Source organism: Piliocolobus tephrosceles, chromosome 7 (assembly GCF_002776525.5).
Source record: "Piliocolobus tephrosceles isolate RC106 chromosome 7, ASM277652v3, whole genome shotgun sequence".
In the NCBI taxonomy this organism is placed as follows: Eukaryota; Metazoa; Chordata; class Mammalia; order Primates; family Cercopithecidae; genus Piliocolobus; species Piliocolobus tephrosceles.
The window spans coordinates 47,342,587-47,369,526 of NC_045440.1; the positions used below are offsets into that span (position 1 = coordinate 47,342,587).

At 41.6% G+C, this 26,940-nt stretch overlaps 1 protein-coding gene across 1 annotated transcript in view; it reads right to left on the reverse strand.

The window, feature by feature from the left end:
• Positions 1-26,940, reverse strand: part of LOC111525260 (DNA-dependent protein kinase catalytic subunit) — a 178,046-nt gene that overhangs the window by 79,187 nt on the left and 71,919 nt on the right. The window contains exons 38-51 of the mRNA XM_026456188.1: positions 25,812-25,979; positions 24,096-24,223; positions 13,668-13,875; positions 12,494-12,672; positions 11,501-11,669; positions 11,191-11,256; positions 10,022-10,094; positions 8,745-8,893; positions 7,983-8,120; positions 7,658-7,777; positions 6,311-6,454; positions 4,080-4,231; positions 2,948-3,079; positions 1,516-1,627 (exon numbers count right to left, since the gene is read on the reverse strand). Coding sequence (XP_026311973.1) covers positions 1,516-1,627; positions 2,948-3,079; positions 4,080-4,231; positions 6,311-6,454; positions 7,658-7,777; positions 7,983-8,120; positions 8,745-8,893; positions 10,022-10,094; positions 11,191-11,256; positions 11,501-11,669; positions 12,494-12,672; positions 13,668-13,875; positions 24,096-24,223; positions 25,812-25,979 — 1,938 coding nt within the window. The remainder of the gene's footprint in view (positions 1-1,515; positions 1,628-2,947; positions 3,080-4,079; positions 4,232-6,310; positions 6,455-7,657; positions 7,778-7,982; positions 8,121-8,744; positions 8,894-10,021; positions 10,095-11,190; positions 11,257-11,500; positions 11,670-12,493; positions 12,673-13,667; positions 13,876-24,095; positions 24,224-25,811; positions 25,980-26,940) is intronic.

Below are 26,940 nucleotides of genomic sequence, written 5' to 3' on the forward strand. Positions count from 1 at the left end.
TCTGCTTTCCAAATTTCTACGATAAATCTGTATCACTTTTATATTCAGAAAAAAATATGTAAAACAGAAGTGTTTTTTATTCTTAAGTTGAAATTTAAGTCATGAGATTAAACCTGGGGATCTGCTGTAACTTGCTCCATTTATGGTGGAAATGAAGCATATTATGTAGATTTAAACCTCGTATTTAGGGATGTTAGAATCATCTTGTAAAAAAGTTCTACTGAATTTAAAAAATCTGTTTATTTACAAAAATAGCTGATAATCCCTAAAATAAATTACAAGTAATGTTTGATCTTCCCAAAGGGGTCATCTTAATTTTATTTTAAATCCAAACAAATCCATATTTGGTGACATGGACAAGGTTCCAATCACAGCACCGGGCCCACTGGTGCCTGCTCAGGACCACCTGGCTTCTCCTGAATCTCTCCTCATCCAGCCCAACAGTGACTGGGCCTGGACTCTACTCCATCCTTTCTTTCAGGAGAGTTAACTGAGCTGGGGGTGCAAACTTGAGAATCACGAACATAAAGGCAGTCTATATAAAGCCGTGAGGCTGGATGAGGTGGGTAGGGGAGCAGTGAGTGAGGCCACAGCAGAGCTGTGGAGGTGGTTAGGGAAATGCAGCTGAGGAAAGAGAGAAGGGGCCGCCACAGGAGGAGGACAAGAGCCAAGAGTGTCCTCAGGGTGTGACCAGCTGGGCCACCCAGACAGGCTATGCAGCAGCAAGATCCCGAGGGACCCACAGAGCACCTAATCCCAGTGATGACCCTGAAACCCACAACCCTGCTTGGGGATCATGGCAAAACCTTGTTTCTACAACAAATAAAAAAATTAGTCAAGCATGGTGGCACATGCCTGTAGTCCCAGCTACCCGGGAGGCTGAGGTGGGAGGATGGCTTGAGCCCAGGAGTGCAAGGCTGCAGTGAGGTATGATTACATCATTGCACTCCAGCCCAGGTGACAGAGCAAGATCCTAGCTCTAAAAAGACTTTAGAACAGTAAGAAGTAACGTTACTTCTTCATTCAGTCCTCTTATCTGAACAGTGCACTGCACTTAAATGTTCAGTTAGGCTCATCTCACAGTCCTGTCCAGTGGGCAAGGCAGCAGTACTGAGAGGGTCGCCTGGGAGGTCCCTTCCCCTGTTCAACAGCTGCACCAAAAACTGCAAGGGGAGGAATGGACTGGGAGACGACAGCAGTTATCTACCAGGACGATTTCCTCCACAAGGAAATCCTGAGACCACATTCACAGTAATAAAAGCTGGTTAAACACTCTCATCCTGATTTTACATTACCAAGACGGTTGCTGACCTCTCCACGTTCACCAAGTTTCCAAGGTGTTTAAAAAAAGTGTTGTATGTGCTATATTATAGTAAGGAACAGTAAAATATTAATAAATGCAGAAGCCCATTTTGTTTCTAATACCATACAGGAAATAAACATGTAAGTATCAAGGGTCGCAACAAATCAAAATACAGTAAGAGGTATTTACTGAAAATTGCGTAGCACACTCACGTTTTTTCTCTCCATAACATATCGAAGTATAAGTCCTAGAACTTCTGCTGCAGCAGCATACACTTCTTTATATCTTACAAAGGACATATTATTCACCAAAGCCTGAAAGTATCTACAATAAACACAGAAAAGACATATGCATCAAATAAACCATTCTGTGGTTCCACAAATATAAATGACAATTTTCCTTTTCATGCCATACTGACAGCCTAAGTTGAGGAAATCTAAATATAGAACACGATGCAAATTCCATGTACAAATGCACACATCAGCATGTATTTAAGGGTGCCCGATGTCATAACCAGAAAATCGTAGGGCAGTCTGCTGTCCGATCATGCAGAACCGCTGCAGCTGGACCATCCCATAAGGCTGAACAGAAAGCTGCAGTGAAAGACAGAGCTACTATCCAAGATGACGGGGCACTGACTCCCTTTCAAAACCCACCTACTATAGCAGGACAAGGACAATAAAATGAAAAACAGCACACTCCCAGTGCCATGCTGTGTGAGGAGGCTTCCCAGGGAGCCTCGCATCCACTGTCTGCACTCAGGGGACTCTGCAAGGTTGTTCTGGCATAGAAGCCAAAGGCCCAGCCAGTGACTGTCAAAAAGGAGCCGAGTTCCCACTGAGGCTGCTGTGAAGCTGGCTGACTGCCTCAGCCCTGAGGTCACGTGTCATCTCTGGTACCAATAACTGGTCCAACGGTGCTGGGCGGCCAACACGGAGGACCAAACATAGAGAGTGAAACACTCACAGGGATGGGAGAGTCAGGCAGGGCAGGTGGAAACCCAGGGAGTGGCCAGGAGTCAATACTGACTTCACAACCCTCAGGAGCAGGACAAAGAAATACCCTTTTGGGATGTCCCGTAACCATCTTTCTGAGGCCTCTTGTCTTGGCATGTCACACCCAGCTGCCCTAGCTCCCAGGTGGACAGTGCAGCCCAGCGTCTACCAGCCCTCAAGGTCAGAGAGCCCAGAACAAAGCCTCCTGAGGGGACTGCGTTACTTCTGGGGGTAAATGTTTAGAGTATCAGTTTAGACAATAAGAAATACCACCTCTCATCTGCCAGCATGTACATGAAAAAAATTATACACTGTTTTAAACACCTACATTTCTTATTTGCCCCAAACATATTTTTTCTTCCAGAAAAATCTAAATCCAACTTCCTAAATTTAGGAAGAAAAAAAATATTTTGGTACAGATGGGATCTTGCTATGCTGTCCAGGCTAGTCTCGAACTTCTGGACTCAAGCAATCCTCCTGCCTTGGCCTCTCAAATGTGTTAGAATTACAGGCATGAGCCAACATGCCTGGCCCAGAAACATTTGTAACATAGGTCCGGTCCTTAAATTTATCAAAACTGCACCATACCGAAGTCTGTCAATCCAGTTTGGGTAGACGTGACCTAAAAAATAATCAAGCAAACACGTACTCGCTACTCTGAATGCCGCACTGCGGGTCATAGGGAGGCAGGTCATTGGCCATCACGATGCCTAGCAACTGAATCCCTACTGAGTTGTCTTTAGAATTAGGATCTTTACCGGAAAACTTTTCAAATATTAACCTGAAACATAAGCACAAAGGAGAAAATTGAGACTGTCACATAATCAAATAAGAAGCAGGAAGACATATACAGAATTTTACTTCTTTGAGAGGGAGTCTCACTCTCGTCCAGGCTGGGGTGCACTGGTGCGATTGAGATGGAGGCTTGGAGTCTCGCTTTGTTGCTCAGGCTGGAGTGCAGGTGGCGTGATCTCGGCTCGCTGCAAGCTCCGCCTCCCGGATTCATGCCATTCTCCTGCCTCAGCCTCCCAAGTAGCTGGGACTACAGGAGCCCGCCACCACACCCGACTAATTTTTTGTATTTTTTTTTTAGTAAAGACGGGGTTTCACCATGTTAGCCAGGATGATCTCGATCTCCTGACTTCCTAGTCTGCCAGCCTCGGCCTCCCAAAGAGCTGGGATTATAGGCGTGAGCCACCACGCCCAGCCAAATACAGAATTTTCTAAAGCTACTCTTCAGGGTAAGAAATGCTTTTTCTTTATTTCTGTTTCTTCCCCAGGTCTAGCTTTGACTTTATAGAAAAGCCTTCTTTTTCTTTTCCCATATCCAATACCCCTGCTTGCTAACACCTCCTGTCCACATCCAGGTTACTCCAGCTTTGTAACACTGGCAATTTTATCGCCCTCGTATTTTAATTATTTGCCTAAATTCTCCCTTAGTTGATAGCAAAACTTTTTGAAAGTTTTAGCTTGCCTAAGGCTACCAAAAAAGGAATTACACACAAGTCCTACCCACCTCCCACCACCCTTTACCCCATGGGCCAATGGAGGGTGGTGCCCCTCCCCAGCATGGGGACATCACAGGCAAGTTGAGGGGGAGGGCAGGGCCACTGGAGGGCGCATCTGGAGACACACTCTGGAGGCTGTGGTTTTATTAGTAACAATAAATTATTTTCTTCCTCCTATCATTTCATGTAATTAAATTTCACTGTAATCATCATTTACCACACACTACATTTTAACCTAAATTTCTAAACAATACTGAAAACCAGTAAACATACCTATAAGGGATGGATAAACAATCCTTCCAGCACTCGACAAGGGTCTTTATAATTTCAAGGTTGTGTCTAAACACAGCTCTTTTTGGATGAAAGACATGTTTCATTAGGAAATTAAGCAATCGATTTGCTAACACTTCATCTTTAGGAACCCCCTGAAAAGGTACAGAAATTCTGTATTAATATGTGGCACTCCATTCTGGAAAAGCATTTTTTAACTCAAATTCATTTATAAAAGAAATCTGGCATTTTACAGGAGTCCGGCTCCAGTTCAAAGCCCTGCGATTTTTCAGAAACAGGCAACAACAAAGGCTGTCCCTGGCAAGAGGACCAGGTACCGCTGGTGCTGCAGTCTCAGAGCTGCCGTCCAGGGTGCAGACTGTCAGCCGCCATGCCCCATGCAAGCACCTCTGCATTCCTTCCTGGAGCCTCCATGCCTAGGACCCTTTATCTGAGGCCCTGGACAGGGGTCGCCTGCAGGGCAGGGGAGCGGCATGAAGGCACTTTCCGCACTCCAACTCAGTATCCAGTGCTTTCTGACTCAGCTCTTCCCCCATAAAACTGCACAGCCTCTTGTTCCGGGCCTCTCAACAGTGAGACAGCCCATGTCTGTGCTAATCCGCCTGGCTGCTGAGCAGTGCACCATTCCAGGGGCAAACAGAACAGGGGGAGTCTCCCTCCAGTGTTAGCCTCTCACTTCCATAACTAAAGAGTGAGTAAACCCTTCACTGCAACCCTCTTTCTGGCTTGCTGTTGCTTTATTCAGCTACCCTGAGCCCGGCAGTTCCACTCTCTTGAGTTCAGCTGAGCTGCTGACTCAATACTATCAGCTACATCAATCTCTTCCAACGGGTTCTAAGTTAAACTAAACCCCTCTTAATTTTTTCATTTTATTAAGCAGAATACAAAGTATTTCATTACACTAGGACAAAGAAATCTAAATTTGGTTAACTGTGAAACAAATGAGATGGGCACATCCAGAGACAAGCGTATGAGAAAGCTCCGTGTATTTTTTGTGGGGAGGTGGTGGTGGAGTGGGGGAACAGAGTCTCACTCTGCTGCCCAGGATGGAGCACAATAGTGCAATTTCAGCTCACTGCAACCGCCACCTCCCCGGTTTAAGCCAATTCTCTGGCCTCAGCCTCCTGAATAGCTGGGATTATAGGCATGCAGCACCACGTCCAGTTAATTTTTTTTTTTTATTTTTTAATTTTTTTTTTGAGACGGAGTCTTGCTCTGTCACCCAGGCTGGAGTGCAGTGGTGTGATCTCCACTCACTGCAAGCTCCACCTCCTGGGTTCACGCCATTCTCCTGCCTCAGCCTCCCTAGTAGCTGGGACTACAGGCGCCCGCCACAGCGCCCGGCTAATTTTTGTATTTTTGGTAGAGATGGGGTTTCACTGTGTTAGTCAGGATGGTCTCGATCTCCTGACGTCGTGATCCACCTGTCTCGGCCTCCCAAAGTGCTGGGATTACAGGCGTGAGCCACCGCGCCCGGCAATTTTTAAATTTTTTTAGTAGAGATAAGGTTTCACCATGTTGGCCAGGCTGGTCTCAAACTCCTGACCTCAAGTGATCTGCCCGCCTCGGCCTCCCAAAGTGCTGGGATTACAGGTGTGAGCCATCACACCTGGCCCCGCATGTGTATATTATATTTAATACAGACTGTTCCTACCATCTCCTCACATGAAAATGTTTGTATGCTGTCAGTATCCACAGTTACATGAGTAGGCAAAGCTCGAACACACACACACGTCTACACTGCTGGGCACCGCATCTGCCTCAACATAACATGGTGTTACCACCTGGCAGCTACTGCTTTAGCCCTAATCTTGCCGTTACTGGTATCAGTCAATACTCTGGGAGTAGAGAAGCTGGCACGAACACCAAAATCTAGGGACTTCAGGGCAGAAGTTCTCAGAGCCTCCCATTCAGGGTTGGCTGACATTCAGTTTACACATAGTTTTAATACATTTGCAATCTCATTTCTAAGGCAAGTAAAGGCAGCAAACAAAACAAAACAAACACCTGACAGTTTCATAATAAAAGCAAGGTCAGATGAATAAAACTAAAGCAGGCTGAGACCATTTGGTTTAGAAGCACACCAGCAATGTAGCAACAAATGCTGAAAACCACAGCACAGTCAGTGAGAGGGACCTGAATTATGTGTCATAGGCTCTATAGGCTATTGGCAAAGGATAATATATTAACATAAAAGATGCATCAATCCTTACTGTCGGAGTGGCCAAGCCTGTCCATGAAAGAATAGTGGCCACTATCTCAACCACCATGTAGTGAATTCCTTCTCCTCCATTGTTTTCAGAAGCAGCCAGCTGCAACAAGGGGCTAAGCCAGTGCTTCGCGTAAGGGCGAAAGACCTACAAGAGGATGTAAAAGTCAAACATCAAAGAATGGTCTTGAACTGCCAAAATATTAATACAAGACTGTATCTTCCATCAGCTAAAATTTTATTCTAAGACTGGACCTAAAGCCAAAAGGGAGGTAAGCACGTTAAAGTGAAGTCATTAGTGTGGGCCCTAATCCAATATGACTGGTGTCCTTATTAAAAGAGGAAATCAGGACACAGAGACAGATACAAGGGGGAAAATGAGGTGAAGACATAGGGAGAATGTCTCTGACACACCACACAGTGCTCGAGGCTGCCAGATGCTGGGACCAGCCTGGACTAGACTCTCTCATAGCTCTCGAAGGAACCAACCCTGCCGGCAGCTTGATCTCAGGTCATGGCTGTCTGAGTTCCCCCAGTGTGGCACCCTGAGACCACAGGCCTAGGGTGTGAAGAATCAAGTGAGCCCTAAGGAAAGCAGGTCCTACTGCAGCCCTAGAACAGCCTGTCGGGGACCTACAGACTCACCACATCTGCAGAGCTGCCCAGAATGACCTTCTATGGAGCCAAGTGGATGGTGTCACCCCACCACTTAGTGCCCTTCAGTGGTTCCCTGGTGCTCAATGAATGAGCTCAACCCTCTGCATAGCTCTGGATGGCCTGGCCTGGCTGTGGTCCCGACCACACTCCCACAGCCCAGGCAGTCAGTGCAGACTTGCTCAGTTCACCCAGAGACCACCCATGCTATGCTGCTCCTTCCCTGCCGAGTGCAAACTCCCACTGCACTACACCACGTCTAGCTCAAAGGACTTTCCAAAATCGACTCCAAGATGCTCCTACCTGACAAACTCAGCTGCTGCCTAAGGAGTCAGCTGTTTTTCATACAGAGTTAACAGGAATATTTTCTTCCCCCCGCCCCGCTTTTTTTTTTTTTTTTGCTACTATACGTTGGCAGCCATAAGAAAGCGGCTACATGTACTTTATACAAAGATCACTTCTAACTCACAGGTGAATTTATATTTGTTAAAAACGATAAAAGAATGGTGACGAACAAGTAGATAAATATTGGATGGCTAATCAGAGAACAAAAATGTCATGCTCTGTACCTTTATATTTTCCTTTTTTGTGAGTGTTTTTTAGTAGATTCATAGAATTACAATTGATTCATTCATAGAATTGAATAAACAGACTTATAGAATCTATTCAAAGAATAAAGAAATAATCAATTACTTACCTCTTCTGTATTAATAATAAGCTTGGCTAAGAAGAGACGGATATTTAATGGTACTATTGGATTTCCCAGTTTGCCATGGAGGAATTTCATCCAAGGAGGAAGATCTCTTGGTACTGAATCCTAAAATAAAACATTCAAAATTACCTTAAAAAGTGGAATAAAATAACACTACGTTTTGATATTATGGGAAAACAATGACAAAGTAAGACATGTACAACAAAAAAATCACATTTATTTGATAAGCAGTTTGGTTTTGTCTTCAATATTATGTTAATATGACACCAATGAATACAGTGTTAACAGATAAGATGAGTGGGAAAAGCACCTCTTCTCCTTGAGGCGGGCCCAGACTTCTGTGCATATGCTTCACCAGGGCCGTCAGGGGCGCCATACACTCGTGCCGATTGAGCTCATCCATCTCCAGCTCCAGCACATCATCATGCACCATGGGGTCCCGCTGCTCCTGCGAAAGGGAGGGCCCAGGAGAGCAGAGGGTACAGTTAACATTCAGTGGACATGGCAGTGGATGTGGGAGGTTCTTTCTGGGGCAACAGCATATAACAAACACTTCGGTAATAATGATGATTTGGTAATATCAAATACACTCACTGTACAATTAACACATAAGAAGGATTTCATGTCCTCCTTGCATCCCAAGTACATATTCCCCCTGCCCTGTCTGCCCAGTCACTCCACACGGTGGCTCCTGAGGTCAGATATCTCTGCTACACTGACCCCTGACCCCCATCTATGGTCACTCCCCAGGGTGGCTCCTCAGGTCAGATGTCTCTGCTATGTTGACCCCCGAACCCATCTGTATGGTGACTCCCCAGGAGTGCACCTCAGGTCAGATCATCTTTGCTATGTTGACTCCTGACCTCCTACTGTGCTGATGATATCTGATTGCTGAGTCAACAGAATAAAAGGCTAGGAATTAGATCTTGGAAATTTCTCCAAATTAACTCTATACTCCAAGGTCTGTCAATGGACAGGGAACTGGCTTCCTGTAGTAACAGCAAAGCATAGCTGTGACCCCCTTTCTTCACAAACATTGACAGAATTCTTTTAGTATGTGAAATGTGATCACCCGTCTCCGAAAACGACCAGTGGTAGGTCTAGGGTCTTGGGAGCTGTATGAATAGCTCTGAACTCCGGTGGAGAAATCAAATTGACTCATTTCTTCACTCAGGGTACTGTCTGCCAAATATGACAGGGAAGACATGTAGGAAGGACCATCTGAAATATAAAAAAGGAGAAAATTACATGTATTCAAACACAATCAGTAAGAAATGTACTTCTCTAAACTCAAATGATATGAAAATGAAAGGGTATTTTAATCTAAGGTTTTCATCAACCCGGTGATTATTAACCCATTATCCAGATCAAGAAAGCAAAAAGGAAATGGGGAAGAGACCTCATTTTCTTTTTGTTGTTATCAAGCAGTTATTCCGTCATAGACAAGGAAATTGTTATACCAGGCCAATTTTGCATATGATTAACAAATTTTCTTTGCATTTAAAATTTTGATAATGTACATTTTGCCCATTAAGTCTAACATAAATGTGGGAAGAAATACTACTGAAAAGTAGCTAATCCAAAACACCTAAGAGATTTAGAAAATTGGTCCAAATTTTATTCTCATATCAAGAAATGATGATAAAGCTATAAAGAAAAATTAAGCAAAAAACAAAAACAAGGAGCATATAGAGGGATAGAGGACTAATTTTAAATAGAAGAGTCTACTTCAGGGGTTGACATTAAACAAAATGTCATGAGGTATGCTGACACCTGGGGTTGAGGGTATTAGAGGAAACGGCAAGTGGAAACGACCTGGGGCAAAAGCAAGCCTGGTGCCTACAAGGCACAGGGAGGGGCCTTATGCTGGAGTGACCAGGAAGAAGGGCTGCAGGGGAGGGGGTCAGCAGATCAGGGTCTTTGAGCAGCTCTGTCCTGAAGGAGATGGGAACCCACAGTGAGGCTGGGCACAGAAGAGTGGCTGGAAGGACTTGTATTCTACTGTAGACTTCTGAATGTATCTAAATAACATACAAATACAATCTATATGCAAACAATAAGACACCAAGCTAATTCTGTACTTTTAAAAAAGTGTAACATATCTGAGCCCCATCTGGCTGCTCTGAGACCTTTTCACGCAGCTCAGTTTAGCTAAGTACATTTCTTTCAAAATATAATTCCGTTTGCCACTTAAAATATTTTTTCAAACTCAATTTCAATGTTTCAGGGTACTTAAAGCATTTTCTATTTACATAAAAATAATCTTACTCCTCTATTTGTCTTAGAACGAAACAAAACAAAATAACCCATCGATTTGAATCCTTTCTCATGATTTTGAAAACATCCTACCTGAGTCCCCATTTGCTGCTTCTCTGGCTTCTTTCCTAATTTCAATGTACTTTTTCCTTCTTTCCATAGGAACCTATTGGGCAGAACAAATAAACAATGTAAAACATTTTACAATAATAGTCATGCTTTTTCTGTTTTAGTAGCAATCTGGTAAAAAAAAAAAAAATTATAAATTTTTAAACAAAACAAAACAAAAAATTTTAAAACAAAACAAATTTGAAAGCACTCAAAACATAACCTCAACAAGAGACTAGTGAGTGTCCCTTAAGGAAAGCCCTTCCTGCAGATTCCCACAGAACTTGGTCCAGGCACTTAACCTCCATCTCAGCTCTGGTATAACTCACTGCATACAGTGTGTACTAAGCTCTTATGCCTGGATTGCTCATAAATTTTATTATCTCTGAGCCTCAATTTCTTCAAATCTAGTTATGATATCATGGTGCCTTACACTGTTGTACAGAAGTAACATACAGCATGTGTCTACATGCTTAAGGTACTAATTTTGTTGTTTTTTAGTTCTTTGAACATATGCCTAGAAAACAATCCTAGTCTTGTTCAAGGCAGGATCACCATTCACATGTAGTGGTGAAGCACTAAGACATGGTGGAGGTCAGCAGCTGTGTGGGGAAAGTGCACGCCATGGGGGATGAGCTCAGCTCTCTGCCCACCTTCCCATTTCCAATGGGTGGGAAGGCAGCAACCAACACATTCTCACCAACTGCCCAATTGCTGAGGCTGGCATGTCAATCTGAGCTTGGCTAAAACAAACTTTGTCCCATCTGCCAGAGCAAGTCTTCCAGTTAACCCATGACTCCTCCATGATCCTGGCATGTTGCCCAAGCAAGGCCACAGTAAGAATCTCAACTTCTTTGACTGGAGCAATTCTCTCAGAGAACAACTTCTGGGATATGTCCTAACACTTGCTTTTACTGGCACTGTCTTTCCTTCACATGTCAAGAGATGAAATCAAGTTCTGACAAATTTTGTAGTTGCCTGAGATTGTATCTGAAGCTAAAATTGCCAGTTTTTGTATAAACTACATGAAACCATCAGTTTTTGTTGAAAGCCGACTTGAATACTGGCAACTTAACGTATTTGACATAATATGGTTTTCTTTGTGAGCACTTGGTAAGTCTTTTTTAACTTAGAACACTGACAATTTCACTCACCTCAACTTCTACAGGAAAATTATAGCGGCGCTTCAGGTCGATCAGATTTTCAAAAATAAGCAAGTTCTGTGAATACAAAGAATCATGTAAAAATAGCTGAATGGTGAAAATCCTCATAACTGATGTTACTTTAGAATTAATGCTATGTAGTAACTCATGGAAAAGCATTCCAGCTTTAAATATACCTATGCAGAATTAAAAGAACCACATCTTTAATATAAGATGGTGCAAATTATCTATAAGTTTAATATAATCTAACTTTTGAACTCCTACAATGACAACAATAGTGCACACCTTAGGAGAGGCCTACCTTTTCTGGTTTTTCACTAAACAGAAAACCTTGGTAAAATTTTAACTCATTGAAGACACAGCAGATGACAGATATGGCACAGTTGTATGCTGCACAATGGTAAAGTCTTCTCCTCTCCAGCAGCTGATTCTCTCCTGCCATGTTCTCTGTAAATGCATCGTAGCACAATCTGCAGAGAGATACACGTGACAAATCAATTCACAAAACATGGCAATCACTGCTCAAGCCCTAATGCCATTCCCATTCAGCCTTTCTCGAGTGTCAGGCTTGTGCCAGGCAGAGTATTGGGCACTGGGAATATGAAAAGGAGCATGTCACCCATCTCACAGCAAGGGCAGCATACATACATGGATCTTGCAACACAGTGGTCAGTGATGCAATGGCATCAAGTGCAGTAAGTAAACAGAGGGAAGCAAGGAGGACAGACAAAAGCCCAGTCATGACTGAACAGTGACATCATTCACTGATGAGGTAAGATAGCACTAAGAGGAGGCTAATAATGATTTTGTTTGGAGATGCAAAATCAGACACAGCAAAGTCTGTGTTCAATATTTACTAGGAGGAGAACTCCATTAAAAGACAAGTTTTAGAGAAAATACATTTGACTACTTTTGTGTTTAGAATGCCTGCTAAAAAATATTTACTATTCCTTTAACTTCAAATCTCAGAAAAAATAAAATGCTCTAAATCTTTTGTTACTGAAAATCAAGCTATAAAAATATATCAAGCTATTCAAGGGGAAAAACAGCAGGAAAAGAACAGTAAAAGGAAAAGGTTTTATTATTTGTAAAATATTAGTACAAGATAAAACAGCTGTTATCCAATACACCCTAAATTAACACCCTAATTAAAGTTCACCTAAGTGGTTTAACAGAAGAAAACTATAAAAGCTCAGTATCTAAATAAAATATTTATTCACATTATATACACAAATAAAAATATATGTACCCAAAGCATTAATACAATAAAATCCAAAATTAAGTAAAATCTTACTTAATCAGTGTCTTTGTAAGTTCATTTCCTTCTGTAATACGTGAGCCATGGAAAACTTGATTAATTTTAGATTCCTTAGCGTGAACATCATCTTTGGGAAGACGAGAATACATCACATCTAGAATCTTATAGTAGCCCATCTTCTTGGTGATTTGAGTATCAAAAGTGGATTCATTTAGCTTCAAAAAAGTAACAAATAATTATCTTTGGTCTTATTAAATATGAAATAAATCTTATTGAATATATCAAATTTAATACTTAATATCCTTTAGACAGACAGAATTTTAACAGTCAAAAATGCTAAATCACTTCAATAAGAAAGCATGCAATTGTCCAGGTCTAGAACATGAATATAAGCATTTGATATGTTACACTAGGTGAAGCAGGAAATAATGCATGACATCCAAATAGTGAGCCAAGGGTAGAAAATGTTTGCACAAAATCTTACTGAAGACATGGGAGCAACAGGTGAAAATCCAAAACTCTCGGCTATTTTGAAGTTTGCATTAACAATGCGGCATCTGGGTATTCATAGTATTTCCCAACAGGATTCCAAGGGAGGCTGAGTGATACATCCCGCCCTCGCCCCACAAAAAGTATCCAAAAGATGCCCTCATTCCTGAATCCTACCTCCTCATGTGGCAAAAAAGGACTTTGTAGACAAAATGTAGTTAAGGGCCTTGTGATGAGGAGATTATTTTGGATTGTTCAGGTGGGTAGGCCATAAATGAAATCACAGGCAACCTTGTAGGAAGGATGTGTAGGGAGATTAGATAGACAGGAAATGGAAATGTGACCAAGGAGGAAGAGACCAGGGTGATACCAGCACAAGCCAAGCAATGCGGGCAGCCCCCAGAACCTGGAGGAGTCCGGGAACAACTCTTCCCTGAGTTCCCAGAGCGAGCATGGCCCTGACAACACTGTGATGTCAGCCCAGTGAAACTGATTCTGGACTTCTGGCCTCCAGAAGTGTAAGAGAATATCCAAATTTGCATAAGCTGTTACAGAAGCCACAGGAAATAAAGGCAGATCCTGTTTAGCCACAGGCTGTTATGTGGCACACTCCTCGAACAGCAGAGGTCATGTGACTGAGCACACAGCAGTGTCTAAGCACACCAGTCAAGTAGGCTGCTCACTTCTTATTACTATTTAACTGATTTAAGGTGTACGATACCTTTGTAAACCTGGACTTCAGCACATCAATGGCATCCACCACAATTGTGCTAAAGAATTCTCTCAAAGCATCCAGGCTACAGTGCCACAGCAGAGTGAGGAGAGAGCGGTCCACAAAGGACTGGCGTGTGAAACTTAGGCGGGGGTCATCCTTCCTGAACATTTCATACACGCTTTCCAGAAGGCCTACTTGTGTGACGCATGAACCCCTAAGAAAACAAGATAAAATTATATGAACATCCCTGCTTTGAAGAGGAACTTTATGGGTGCCTACTACATAACAGGCAAAGTAAACACCAATGATTACAAACCACAAAAATAACTTTAAGGACTACATATATGCAAAATCCACAAAATACAAAAAGCATTTGCACATGAACCATACTACTTTTATTACTCCCCAAAATCTTCAAATCAAACGTGGACATTAAAAAGAAGAATGTTTCATTTACTTTCAAATCTGGTCTTGCTTAAAGAACATCTGAAAGCCTAAGGAAGAGTCTCAAGCTTAAAACAGACACATTTCCAGGATATAAAACTCAGAAGTTGGCCGGGCGTGGTGGCTCACGCCTGTAATCCAGCACTTTGGGAGGCCGAGCCTGGCAGATCTTGAGGTCAGGAGACTGAGACCACCCTGGCCAACACGGTGAAAACCTATCTCTACTAAAAATACAAAAAGTAGCTGGACATGGTGGTGCGCAACTGTAGTTCCAGCTACTCTGGAGGCTGAGGCAGGAGAATCGCTTGAACACGGGAGGCAGTGGGTGCAGTGAGCCAAGATCGCACCACTGCACTCCTGCCTGGCAACAGAGAGTCCGTCTCAAAAAAAAAAAAAAAAAAATTCAGAGGTTATGATTTTAAAATTCTAGTTTCTCCCTACGAATGAACCATCATTGCTATTTTCCAAACAGAAATATACCTATCTGGTCCTTTCTCACCTGAAAATAATATATTTGAATAATCATCTATAAAGTTCTGTCTATAAATCTATAAATTAAGAATGCAGAGTTAGTAGCCTCATCTATAAAAATAAGAGGGTTACGGCTAAATGACCATTAAAATTCTGATGTCATGAAGTTAGATAACTCGTGCAAAAATATTAGATTCAGAAAGTAACTCAGTCATAAAAAGACTATAGGACACTACTAGATGCCATACAGGCTTTACAAAGTTCATTTGGGTACTGAAGTGGACTGAATGTTTAAGACTCCCCAGATTTCTATGTTGAAATCCTGACCCACAATGTGATTGTATTAGGAGGTAAGGCTGCTGGGAGGTATCAGTGCCCTTACATAAGAGGTCCCAGAGGACAGGCTTGGTGGCTCACGCCTGTAATCCCAGCACTTTGGGAGGCCAAGGTGGGTGGATCACCTGAGCTCAGGAGTTGAAGCGCGTGGATCACCTGAGGTCAGGAGTTCAAGACCAGCCTGGCCAACATGGCAAAACCCCGTCTCTACTAAAAATACAAAAATTAGCCTGGCATGGTGGCAAATGCCTGTAATCCCAGCTACTCAGGAGGCTGAGGTAGGAGAATTGCTTGAACCTGGGAGGTGGAGGTTGCAGTGAGCTGAGATCACACCATTGTACTCCTGCCTGGGCAACAACAGAGAAACTCCATCTCAAAAAAAAAAAAAAAAAAAAAAAAAAAAAGGCCCCAGAGAGTTCCTTGCCCCTTCTACCACGGATGACTCAGAGAGAAGGTGCTGACTATAAAGCAGGCAAGCAGGCTGTCATTAGACACTCCATCAACTGGCAGCACGTTCTTGGACTTCCCAGCCTCCAGAACCATGAGAAATATATTTCTGTTGTTTTATAGGCCACCCACTCTGTGCTATTTTGCTACAGCAGCCTGAAAGGAATAACACAGGCACCATCCTAGGTTCACTTTCTCTTGAGGAGCTTTCCACTAGCAAGCACAATAGAGATGCACATAAAACATCCAACTCTTACATAAAAAGCTAAGATGGTAAGGAGAAGCAAAATAAAAATAGCAAAGACCTAATGTTAAAAATGAGCCCACAGATGATTTACTGAAAAATAAATGCAAATTAAATATATAAAAATGTGTCCGACTTCACTCATAATAAAAGAAAAATTAAAGTAACAAAGGGAAACCCTTCCTCACCTATAAATTGGAAAAAATCCAAACGTTTCAGATGTTGACAAGACAGTGGTGAAACTGATACTCTAGTACATCACAAATAAGGAAGGAATGCAAATAATACAGCCCCAAAAGCAGCAATACAGAGATACCTGGCAAAAAATACAAATGCACTTACCTTTTCATCTACATTTAGGAATCTACCCCAAAGATACATGGGCAAATACCAGATGATATAAACACAAGGCTATTCACAATGACATTATTATTATTTTTAAAAAATATTTTTGTGGCTGGGCGTGGTGGCTCAGGCCTGTAATCTCAGCACTTTGGGAGGCCGAGGCAGGTGGATCACGAGGTCAGGAGACCATCTTGGCTAACACGGTGAAACCCCGTCTCTACTAAAAATAGAAAAATCAGCTGGGCGTGGTGGCGGGCGCCTGTAGTCTCAGCTAGTAGAGAGGTTGAGGCAGGAGAGTGGCGTGAACCCGGGAGGTGGAGCTTGAAGTGAGCCGAGATTGCGCCACTGCACTTCAGCCTGGGCGACAGAGTGAGATTCTGTCTCAAAAAAAAAAAAAAAAAAAATTTTTTTTTGTAATGATGGGGTTCTGCTATGTTGCTCAGGTGGATCTCAAACTCCTGGGCTCAAGTGATCCTCCTGCCTCAGCCTCCCAAAGCACTGGGATTACAGGTGTAAGCCACCGCATCTGGCTTCCCTGTGGCATTAAGTTTAACAGCAAAGACTGAACCCAGAAGTTCACTGGCAAGGGGCTGCTTTAAAATACTATCATACTTCTTTGCAATGAAGAATAAAACGCCAATTTTTCAAAGAAAAAAATGAGGAAGATCTCTATATGCTGATAGGGCAAGATCTGTATAAGACACAAGTGGAAGATATAGGAAGCTGATAGGGCAAAGGAGGAACGAGAGAGGGCCAGAGATGGAAGGAAGATCCTCTGAATTGTAGCTCATTATGTAGCCTTGATTTTAGTCATGTAAATATCGTACACGTTCAAAATGAAAATTGAGTCAAAAGAAAAAACAAAATTTCTAAAATTTGAAAATTAATTAAATAAGCACTACTAATTGGTGTAATAACCACACATCAAGAAAAAAACTACATCAAATGATTTTGGAACACAAAATTTGACTGTATATCCTTAGATGGCACGTACTAAGAAAATTATAACTAAAATGAAAAATTTAAACTTCATCTAGCTGTCATTATTCTATGTAATAATACTGGTATTGTTATTTTTGAAAGTATTTTGTGTATATTGTAAAGCCATTGAGTAATTATAGACTATCATTGGAAACAACATTAGAAAGGAAAAGAGAACAAGATGCACAGTGTAAAGGAATAAGAAGTTACATTAAAATCCTATAAAACAGAAAAAAGAATAAAAAAATTTTAATAGTAAAAAATTTGGTTGCCTTTTATTTATTTTTGTTTATTTTTTCAGGCTCTCTGGCCTTGTTCCCAATCTCAGGAAGCATGCAGTCCTTCACTATTACATATTTTGTTGGCTATTGGTTTTTCATAGCCAGCCTTTGTCAGTTTTATCACAAATGAATGTTGTAGTTTGTCAAAAGTTTTCCTGTATCTACGGAAATTATAATGAGTTTTTGTCCTTTATTCTATTAATACAGTATCTAAGACTAACTGATTCCCAGATAGAAAAGCAACCTTGCATTCTTACAATAAACACCAATAGGTTATGGCATATAATGTTTTGTGGGTGTTGCTGAATAGGTTAACGTATCTTTAAACATTTTTGTGTTTATACTCATGAAGGATACTGGTCTATAGTTTTCTTGTGCTGTCTTTCTCTTATGTTGGTCTTGCTACTGGCCTCACAAAAGGAGTTGGGAAGTGTTCCTTCCTCCTCTATATCCTGAAGGGTTTATGAACTACTAGTATAATTTCTTTTTAAATATTTTAATTCCAGGCACAGTGGCTCACACTTGTAATCCCAGCACTCTGGAGGTTGAGGAAGAAGGATCATCTGAGCCCACGAGTTCAAGACCAGCCCAGGCAATTTAGGAAGAACCTCTCTACATTTAAAAAAAAAAAAAAAAAAAAAAAAAATAGGCTGGGCTTGATAGCACGCCTGTAGTTCCAACTACTAGGCAGGCTGAAGGAAGACTACATGAGCCCAGAATTCAAGGCTGCAGTGAGCCATGATCACGCCACTGCACTCCAGTAGGGCAATAGAGCAAGACCCTGTCTCAAAACTAAATGAATGAATGATAAAATTCAATGGAAGGAGTGGACCAAGAAGGCTAAATAGAAGCCTCCAGTGATTGTCTCCCCTGCAGAACGCCAAAATGAACAATTATCTGTACAAAAAAGCACCTTCGTAAGAACCAAAAATCAGGTGAGTGATCATAGTACCTGGTTTTAACTTCGTATTAAGGAAAGAGGCACTGAAGAAACAAAGATAGTCTTCAATCAGCTATACCACTCCTTCCCCATCCCCCAGCAGCAGTCACACACAGGACACAGAAGCTGTGCACCTGGGGGAGGAAAAGCACTTCGCATTGGAACTCAGTGCTATCCTGTCACAGCAGAAACCAACCCAGGGCAGAATTTAGCGAGCACTCACTGAGAGAACATTTAGACCAGCCCTAATCAGAGGCAAACTGTCCATCCCAGTGGTCAGAAACTACATTCTGGCAAGCTCTGCCACAATGGCCTAAAGTGCCTTGGGGTCCCAAATAAACTTGAAAGGCAACTAAGATGACAACAGCTGCAATTCCTGGGCAAGTCCTGGTGCCGGGCTGGGCTCAGAACAAGTGGACTTGGGGGGCACATGACCTGAGATACCAGCTGTGGCCACCATGCAAGTGCTTGGCCATGCCTACCCCAACCCCAGGTAGTACAGCTTGCAGTAATAAAAGTGACTCCTTTCTTCTGTTTGAGGAGGAGGGGGAGAGTAAAGAGGACTTTGTCTTGCAACTGGGATACCAGCTCAGCCACAGTAGAACAGGGCACCAGCGAGAATCCTGAGTCCCAGACGACATTTTTAGACACACTCTGGGCCAGAAGGAAACCCGCTGTCTTGAGGGGAAGGGCTCAGCCTGATGGGATTCATCACCTACTGACTAAAGAGCCTTTGGGTGATGAATTACCAGTGCCAACCAGGTAGTACTTGCCGTGGGCCTTGGTTAAGACCCAGGGCCATGCTGGCTTCAAGTGTGACCCAGCACATTCCCAGTTGTCGTGGTCACAGGGAGAAACCCTTTCTGCTTGAGAGAAGAAGGAAAAGTAAAGGAGACTTGCATTACGTTTCATGCCTTGCAACATGGGCACCAGCTTGGCCACAGAGACGCAATATCCCCAGAGGGCTTCTGGGGTCCCCAGTTCTAGGCCTTGGCTCTTATAGACAGGATTTCTGGACCTGCCCTAGGCCAGAGGGGAGCCCACTACCCTGAAAGGAGAGACTCAGGACTGGCAGCATTCACCACAAGCTGACTACAGAGCCCTTGAGCCTTGAGTGAAAATCAGCAGTAGCCAGGCAGTCCTCACTGCAGGCCTGGGGCAATGGCGACCACAGGGAGAGACATCTCTATTTTAGGAAAGGGGAGGGAAGAATGAAAAGGACTTTATTTTGAAGCTTGGGTACCAGCTCAACAGCAGTGGAACAGAGCACCAGGTAAATTCCTACAGTTCCCAACTCCAGGCCTGGCTCATAGATGGCATCTCTTGACCCACCTGGAGGCGGGGCGAAATCACTGTCTTGAAGGAAAGGACACAAGACTGGTTAGATTTGCCTCCTGCTGATTGTAGAGCCACTGGGCCTTGAATGAACACAGGCAGTAGCCAGGCAGTGGTCACTTAAGACCTTCAGTGAGACCCAGTGCTGTGCTGTGCTGTGTGCTTCAGGTCTGACTCCATGCAGTCCCAGTGGTGGCGGCTACAGAGGTGCTCGTATCACCGTTCCCCCAGTTACAGGCAGCTCAGCAGAGACAGAGAGACTCCATTTGTAGAAAAGTAAGTAAAGGAAACAAGAGTCTCTGCCTGGTAAGCCAGGGAATTTTCCAAGATTGTACCAAGACCACCAAGGTGGTACCTCTATAAGTCTGTAAGAACCACAGTGTTACTGGGCTTGGGGTGCCTCCTACAGCAGATTATGACTTAGGGTGGCCCCTAAAGCAGATATGGCTTCAGTGACCAAAGACTTAGATCAAACCCCCAAGTACCTTCAAATACCTGGAAAGTCTTCCCAAGAAGGATGTATATAAACAAGCCCAGAAGACTACAATAAATACCTAAAATATTTAATGCTCTGACATCAATGAACATCCACAACCATCAAAACCAGCCAAGAAAACATGACTTCACCAAATGAACTAAATAAGGCACCAACACCAATCCAAGAGAGACAGAGATATGTGACCTTTCAAACAGAGAATTCAAAATAGCTGTTTTGAGGAAAGGCCAACAAAATTCAAGATAACACAGACAAGGAATCCAGAATCCTATCAGACAAATTAAACAAAGAGACTGAAAAAATTTAAAAGAATCAAGCAGAAATTCTGAATCTGAAAAGTGCAGATCACATACTGAAGAATGCACTACAGTCTCTTAAAAGCAGAACTGATGAAGCAGAAGAAAGAATTAGTGAACATGAAGGCAGGTTATTTGAAAATACACAGTCAGAGGGGACAAAAGAAAAAAATAAAAAACAATGAAGCACACCTACAAGACGGGGTTTCACCGTGTTAGCCAGGATGGTCTCTATCTCCTGACCTTGTGATCCGCCTGGCTCGGCCTCCCAAAGTGCTGGGATTACAGGCGTGAGCCACCGTACCTGGCCAATATTTTACATTTTAAATAATTAAGAGTATAACTGGATTATTTCTAACACAAAGAAGGGATAAATGTTTGAGGTGATGAATACTTCAGTCACCCTGACCTGATTATTACACATTATACACCTGTATCAAAATATCTCATGTATCCCATAAATATATGCACCAATGTACCAACAAAAACAAAAATATATCATATATCTGGGCCGAGCACAGTGGCTCACGCCTGTAATCCTAACACTTTGGGAGGCTGAGGCGGGAGGATTGCCTGAGCTCAGGACTTTGAGACCAGCCTGGACAACATGGCAAAACCCTGTCTCTACTAAAAATACAAAGAATTATGCGAGTGTGGTGGTGTGCCCCTGTAGTCTCAGCTACTCAGCAGGCTGAGGCACAAGAATCACTTGAACTCGGGAGTTGGAGGCTGCTGTGAGCCACTGCACTCCAGCCTGGGAGACAAAGTGAGACTCTGTCTGAAATATATATACACACATATATATATATATATATATATATTTGATAAAATTCACTAGTAGCTATCTGGAGGCCAGGCGCAGTGGGTCATGATTGTAATCCCAGCACTTTGGAAGGCCAAGGCAGGCAGATCACTTGAGCCCAGGAGTTCAAGACCAGCCTAGGCAATATGGCAAAACCCTGTGTGTATACAAAAAATACAAAACTAGCCGGGTGTGGTGGTATATCCCTGTAGTTCCAGCTATTCATGAGGCTGAAGTGGGAGGATTGCCTGAGCCCAGGAGGTCAAGGCTGCAGTGAGCCTTGACCACTGCACTCTAGCCTGGATAACAGAGTGTGACCCTGCATCTAAAAAAACAAAACAAAAAAGCCATGTAGGTCTGAGATTTCCTTTACAGAAAGATTTTTAGTTATTAATTCAATTTAATTACTTGTTAGGGATGTATTCGTACATTTTATTTCTTCTTGAGTCAGTTTTGGTAATTTATGACTTTCAATGAATTTGCCCATTTTGCTTAAGTTGCTGAATTTGCTGGCCTAATATTTTTCATAATATTCACTTATAATCTTCTTACAGTTTCTAAGAGGTCAGTGGGTTACATCCACCTCCTTTCATTCTTAAAAAGTTTTGACAAACTTTGATTTTTCCTTTATTTTTGGTTAGCCTAGCTAATGGTTTGTCAACTCCTTTAACTTTGATTGTGAAAATAAATACTGATTTTTCTCCACCATTTTTCTGTTTCCTATTGCCTTCCTTTGTATTACCTTTGGGTTAGTTTTTTTTTTTTCCTAGATTTTAAGGTAGAAAGTTCAGATTACTAACTTAAATCTTTCCTATTTTCAAACATAGGAATTAAAAGATATAAATTTCCCTCTAAGCACTTATTTAGTTGCATCACATTTGGATATGCTTTATTCTTATTTTATTCAGATCAAAATACTATCTGACTTCCTTTGTAATTTCTTATTTGACCCAAGGGCTATTTAGAAATATGTTATTTATTAATTAGTTGATTATTTACAAATATTTTCAGATTCCCAAAATTTCCTTGTGTTGTTGAATTCTAATTTAACTTCACTTTGGACAGAGAACATACTTTGTATGATTTCAACCTTTTTAAATTTATCAAGACTTGTTTTTATGGTCTAATATATAGTTTGTCCTAAAGAATGCTTCAAGTATGCTCAAAGAGAATGTGTTCTGCTGCTGTGCAGAATTCTGTTTTATAGTTGGTTAATTATGGTATCTTTTAAAATACCAGTAGAAAGGAATGAACTATGTTATGGATGAGCATCAAAAACACTACGCTGAACAAAAAAGCCAGGAATAAGAAATCACATATTGTATAATTCCACTTATATAAAATGTCCAGAGAAGGCAGATTTATAAAGACAGAAAGTAGATTAGTGTTTGCGTGGAGCTAGGATCAGCAATGGCAGTCAATTGTAAATGCTCCTATGGGGTTTTACTGGGGAATAAAAATGTTGCATGGTGCTGGTTGCATACTCAATAAAGTTCCTAGAAATGATGGGACTATATACTTACAGTTAGTGAAGTTTATGATCTGTAAAATACAACTCAAGACAAATTTACATGGATATTTACAAATTCAATATAGATAAATGCCTATTTTAAAAATTCATTGGAAGTTTACTATGAGAAGTAACCATGGCATCAAACCCTTACTTCAAAAATCAATAATCAGGGCCAGGTGGGGTGGCTCACATCTGTAATCCCAGCACTTTGGGAGGCCAAGGCAGGCGGATCATTTGAGGTCAGGAGTTTCAGACCAGCCTGGTCAACATGGTGAGACACCGTCTCTACTAAAAATACAAAAATTAGCCATTGTGGTGGGGCATGCCTGTAATCCCAGCTACTTGGGAGGCTGACGCAGGAGAACCACTTGAACCCGGAAGATGGAGGCTGCAGTGAGCCAAGATCACGCACTCCAGCCTGAGTGGCAGAGCCACTCTGTCTCAAGAAAAAAAAAAAAAAAAAAATCAATAATCAATTATGTCCTATTTTTCCCACTATATTTTTGCTAAAATACTAAATTGTATTTTTGGTAATCAAACAATCCCAGTGATGAGACCTTCATTACACTGTAATTCCAGGCTCTAAATTTAGAAGGAATAAAAGAATCAGAAAAATGGCCATTTGCAACTCTTAATGAAATTAAGTGATTCAGGGCAACCATCAAAAATGGAGCTAAACCATGAGGAAAATGCAACGATGCACATGGCTAGTCAATCCTAGCATCACTAAAAGCAGGACCACCAGACATTATACACCTTCTAATGCCATGAATAAGAAGTATAAAGTATCAACTATTAGTCTTGCCAAAATTTCAGCCTGAATCTAACTGTGCTTTTAGACATAACTTTTCATTTACAGAAAACCCAAGGACTGGAGGAAGAAGCTAAATGAAAGTAAAAGAATCAGATATATCCAGAATATAAGACATTGTACAGGCCAAGTGTCCAAGTTTCTCCAACAAAATAAATAATACAGGAAGAGACTGTTTTAAATGCAGACTGAAGAGACACAACAGTGAAATGCCATGTATAAACCTTGTTTGGATATTTCAAATAACTCAACACTATCAGCATGTTTGAGACTACTGAGGAAATCGGACTATGGAATTACTGATAATTTCGTTCAGTTGATAATGGTACTATGGCTATTCAAGAAAACTGCTTTAAGAGACATATACAGAAGGATTTAGAGGTGAAATGACATGGTGTCCGAGATTTGCTTTAAATTACAATAGCAGCAGCAAAAAAGAAAAATGATAAAAGGCCAAGATGAAGCTTGGAAAATGCTGAACTTTGTTCAATCTGGAGCCTTATTTATACTCTTCTTCTAGCTTTGTGTATGTTTGAAAAATATAATAATAAAAGTTTTGTTTTAAAGACAAAAAAATAAAGTTTAGTAGCAAGGATGTAATTGCCACTCAGCTTTTTATGGAACAGAGAAGATAATTTCCCACCAAACTGAAATGCGTATGGTTTCTGAGATCCCAGACCAGAATGACTTACCTTCTGGCAATCCTCTTGAAACTGGATTGAAATAATTCTTCCATGACATGCTGCTGTTCCCGACAAAGAACTTCTGTCATCAATTCCAACAACATAGGGCTTTGAGATAATTCCAATGCATCTAGAAACTAGAAAAAATACATCAACATCATCAAAATTTTGTTGAGTTTTACTAAAAATATGAAAAGTTTCTTATGTAATAACAATATATAACATATAGAAAAATATACTAGAATTTCACAGACTTAACAAATACCAGTATTTCTGTCATTTTTATGGATATTGTGAGTGGCTGGTATATATCAATGTTCACTATACCGAGCCTAGATTCTTTTTAAGTTTTTTTTTTTTTTTTGAGACGGAGTCTCGCTCAGTCGCCCAGGCTGGAGTGCAGTGGCACGATCTCGGCTCACTGCAAGCTCTGCCTCCCGGGTTCACGCCATTATCCTGCCTCAGTCTCCCGAGTAGCTGGGACTACAGGCGCCCGCCACCACGCCTGGCTAATTTTTTGCAGTTTTAGTAGAGACAGGGTTTCACCATGTTAGCCAGGATGGTCTCGATCTCCTGACCTGGTGATCTGCCCTCCTCGGCCTCCCAAAGTGCTGGGATTACAGGCATGAGCCACTGCGCCCGGCCCCGATTCTTTTTAGGTTTTGCAGATGTTACTCTTCTCTCTATCTCAGGTTCCGAGAGTACATGGAGATGAGCCTTCAACAGGCGCCCCCTCCTTCACCATGCCAGGGACTCTTGCCCTTACTCTGATTCTGGTAATGTGCACCTTTTCCACATCGTCCTCACTACAGAGGGGATATCCCAGGCCACTCCCCCGATGTTCTCATCTTGACTCTCCCCTTTTCCATCTCAGTTTCTGTTCTACTTTCTAGGAGATATCTTAATTTTATCTTCAGAACAGAACAGGTATGTTTTTTAAATTTTGCTTCTGCATATTTAATTTCCAAGGATCATTATCCTATCTCGTGGACACAACACCTTCTTTCATCTCTGAAATTATTCTGTGCAGTTTCCACTGCACTCCAGTCTAGGTGACAGAGCAAGACCCTGTCTCAAAACAGAACAGAACAAAACAAAACAAAAAACACCAATGCATTTCATATCTATGTCCAGACTTGGGTCCCATCCCCAAGATAACTCATGTATACAAAAACATTCCAAAATCTGAAATGCTTTTGGTTCCAAGCATTTCAGATAAGGGATGCTCAAACTATCGTATTAGGGATAATCACAAAATGCTTCTCAAATAATTGCTATTCTATTAAAATTTGGAAATTATTGGTAATATTCTATTTCTTAGCTTCTTTTGGTATTACTACTCATAACTTAAATATACTTTATACTTTCCATTTTATGCATAAAATATTTCACAATTTAAAAATGGGAGAAAAAAACAGATTCTCGTGGATTCACATATACGCCTGTCACTGCTTTCCAAGTGAATAAAATGAATTCTCAGGCTACGCACACATAAATAATATGGGATATGGTGCTGATTTGGTATGTGCTTCCTCTTCTACAAATAATGACCCTAGTAAAAATGTACTGTACAAGCTTTGTGTAGAAAGAACATTCTGAATAACCTATCGGGTGGTTTACAACTTCTCTGATTATGGGTATTTCACTCACTTCTTTTCATCAAGATATGTAACAAGAAAAAAAAAATCAGTGTTCTCATTTTACTTGATATTACTAGAAACCAACCTTTTTCATGCAGTCCACATAATTACTGAACCGCGGAGTTCCTGGGGGAAATTCTCTGGACTGCATGGGGAAGTGAGCAACGATGAGCTGCTCCAGAACACGCCTAAGTTCCTCCAGACTGCCTCCAGTGAGGCTGGTGAAGAACGGAAGAAGAGTGACAGCTTGGCCCTGTGGAACAAGGCACACATAAGAAACTGCACGAGTTATGGCTTATATATCCCACAGAATAAATAAAATTACTGTTTTCTAAAGACATTGCAAATAAAGCACTATGTGGAATCAATGAATCAACTTTAGCATAATTTCTAAATTATATTAAAAACCAACCTGAATACAACTCTGTACCTCAGCTTTTTTTTTTTTTTTTGGAGATGCAGTCTCACTCTGTCACCCAGGCTGGAGTGCAGTGGCACAATCTAGGCTTACTGCAACCTCCGCCTCCTGGGTTCAAGTGATTCTCTCTGCCTCAGCCTCCAGAGTAGCTGGGATTACAGGCGCCTGCCACCATGCCCAGCTAACTTTTTTCGTATTTTTCATAGAGACAGGGTTTTGCCATGTTGGCCAGGACGGTCTCAAACTCCTGACCTCAGGAGATTCGCCCGCCTTAGCCTCCCAAAATGTTGGGATTACAGGCATGAGCCACCGTGCCCAACCTATACCTCAGCTTTGACTGTTACCCAGGCTAGTCAGTTGACTCCAACTATGGACACATAAATAAATGGGACATGGTGCTGATTCGATATGTGCTCTCTCTTCTACAAATAATGACCCTAGTAAAAATGTACTGTACAAGCTTTGTGTAAAAAGAACATTTTAAATAACCTAAGGAGTGGTTTACAACTACACATTGCAGAACTATATAAGAACTTCATACTGAGCTTAACAAGAACTAGGAGTTGATTCCTATTCTCTCTTGCATGGCAGATAAATTCCAAGACTGTCTATGGAGAAATGGGAAACTTGATTAATCACACAGCAGAAAATTCCAAAGAAGTATCCCCTTTATCCAATAAAAAGGTCCCTTGAATTAAGGTCACTTTTCAATAGTGTTTAAAATCTAATTGTTCTAGGACTTTAAAATTAGTAACCTTAAAATGACAATATTTATTAATTCTTGACCCTAAAAATC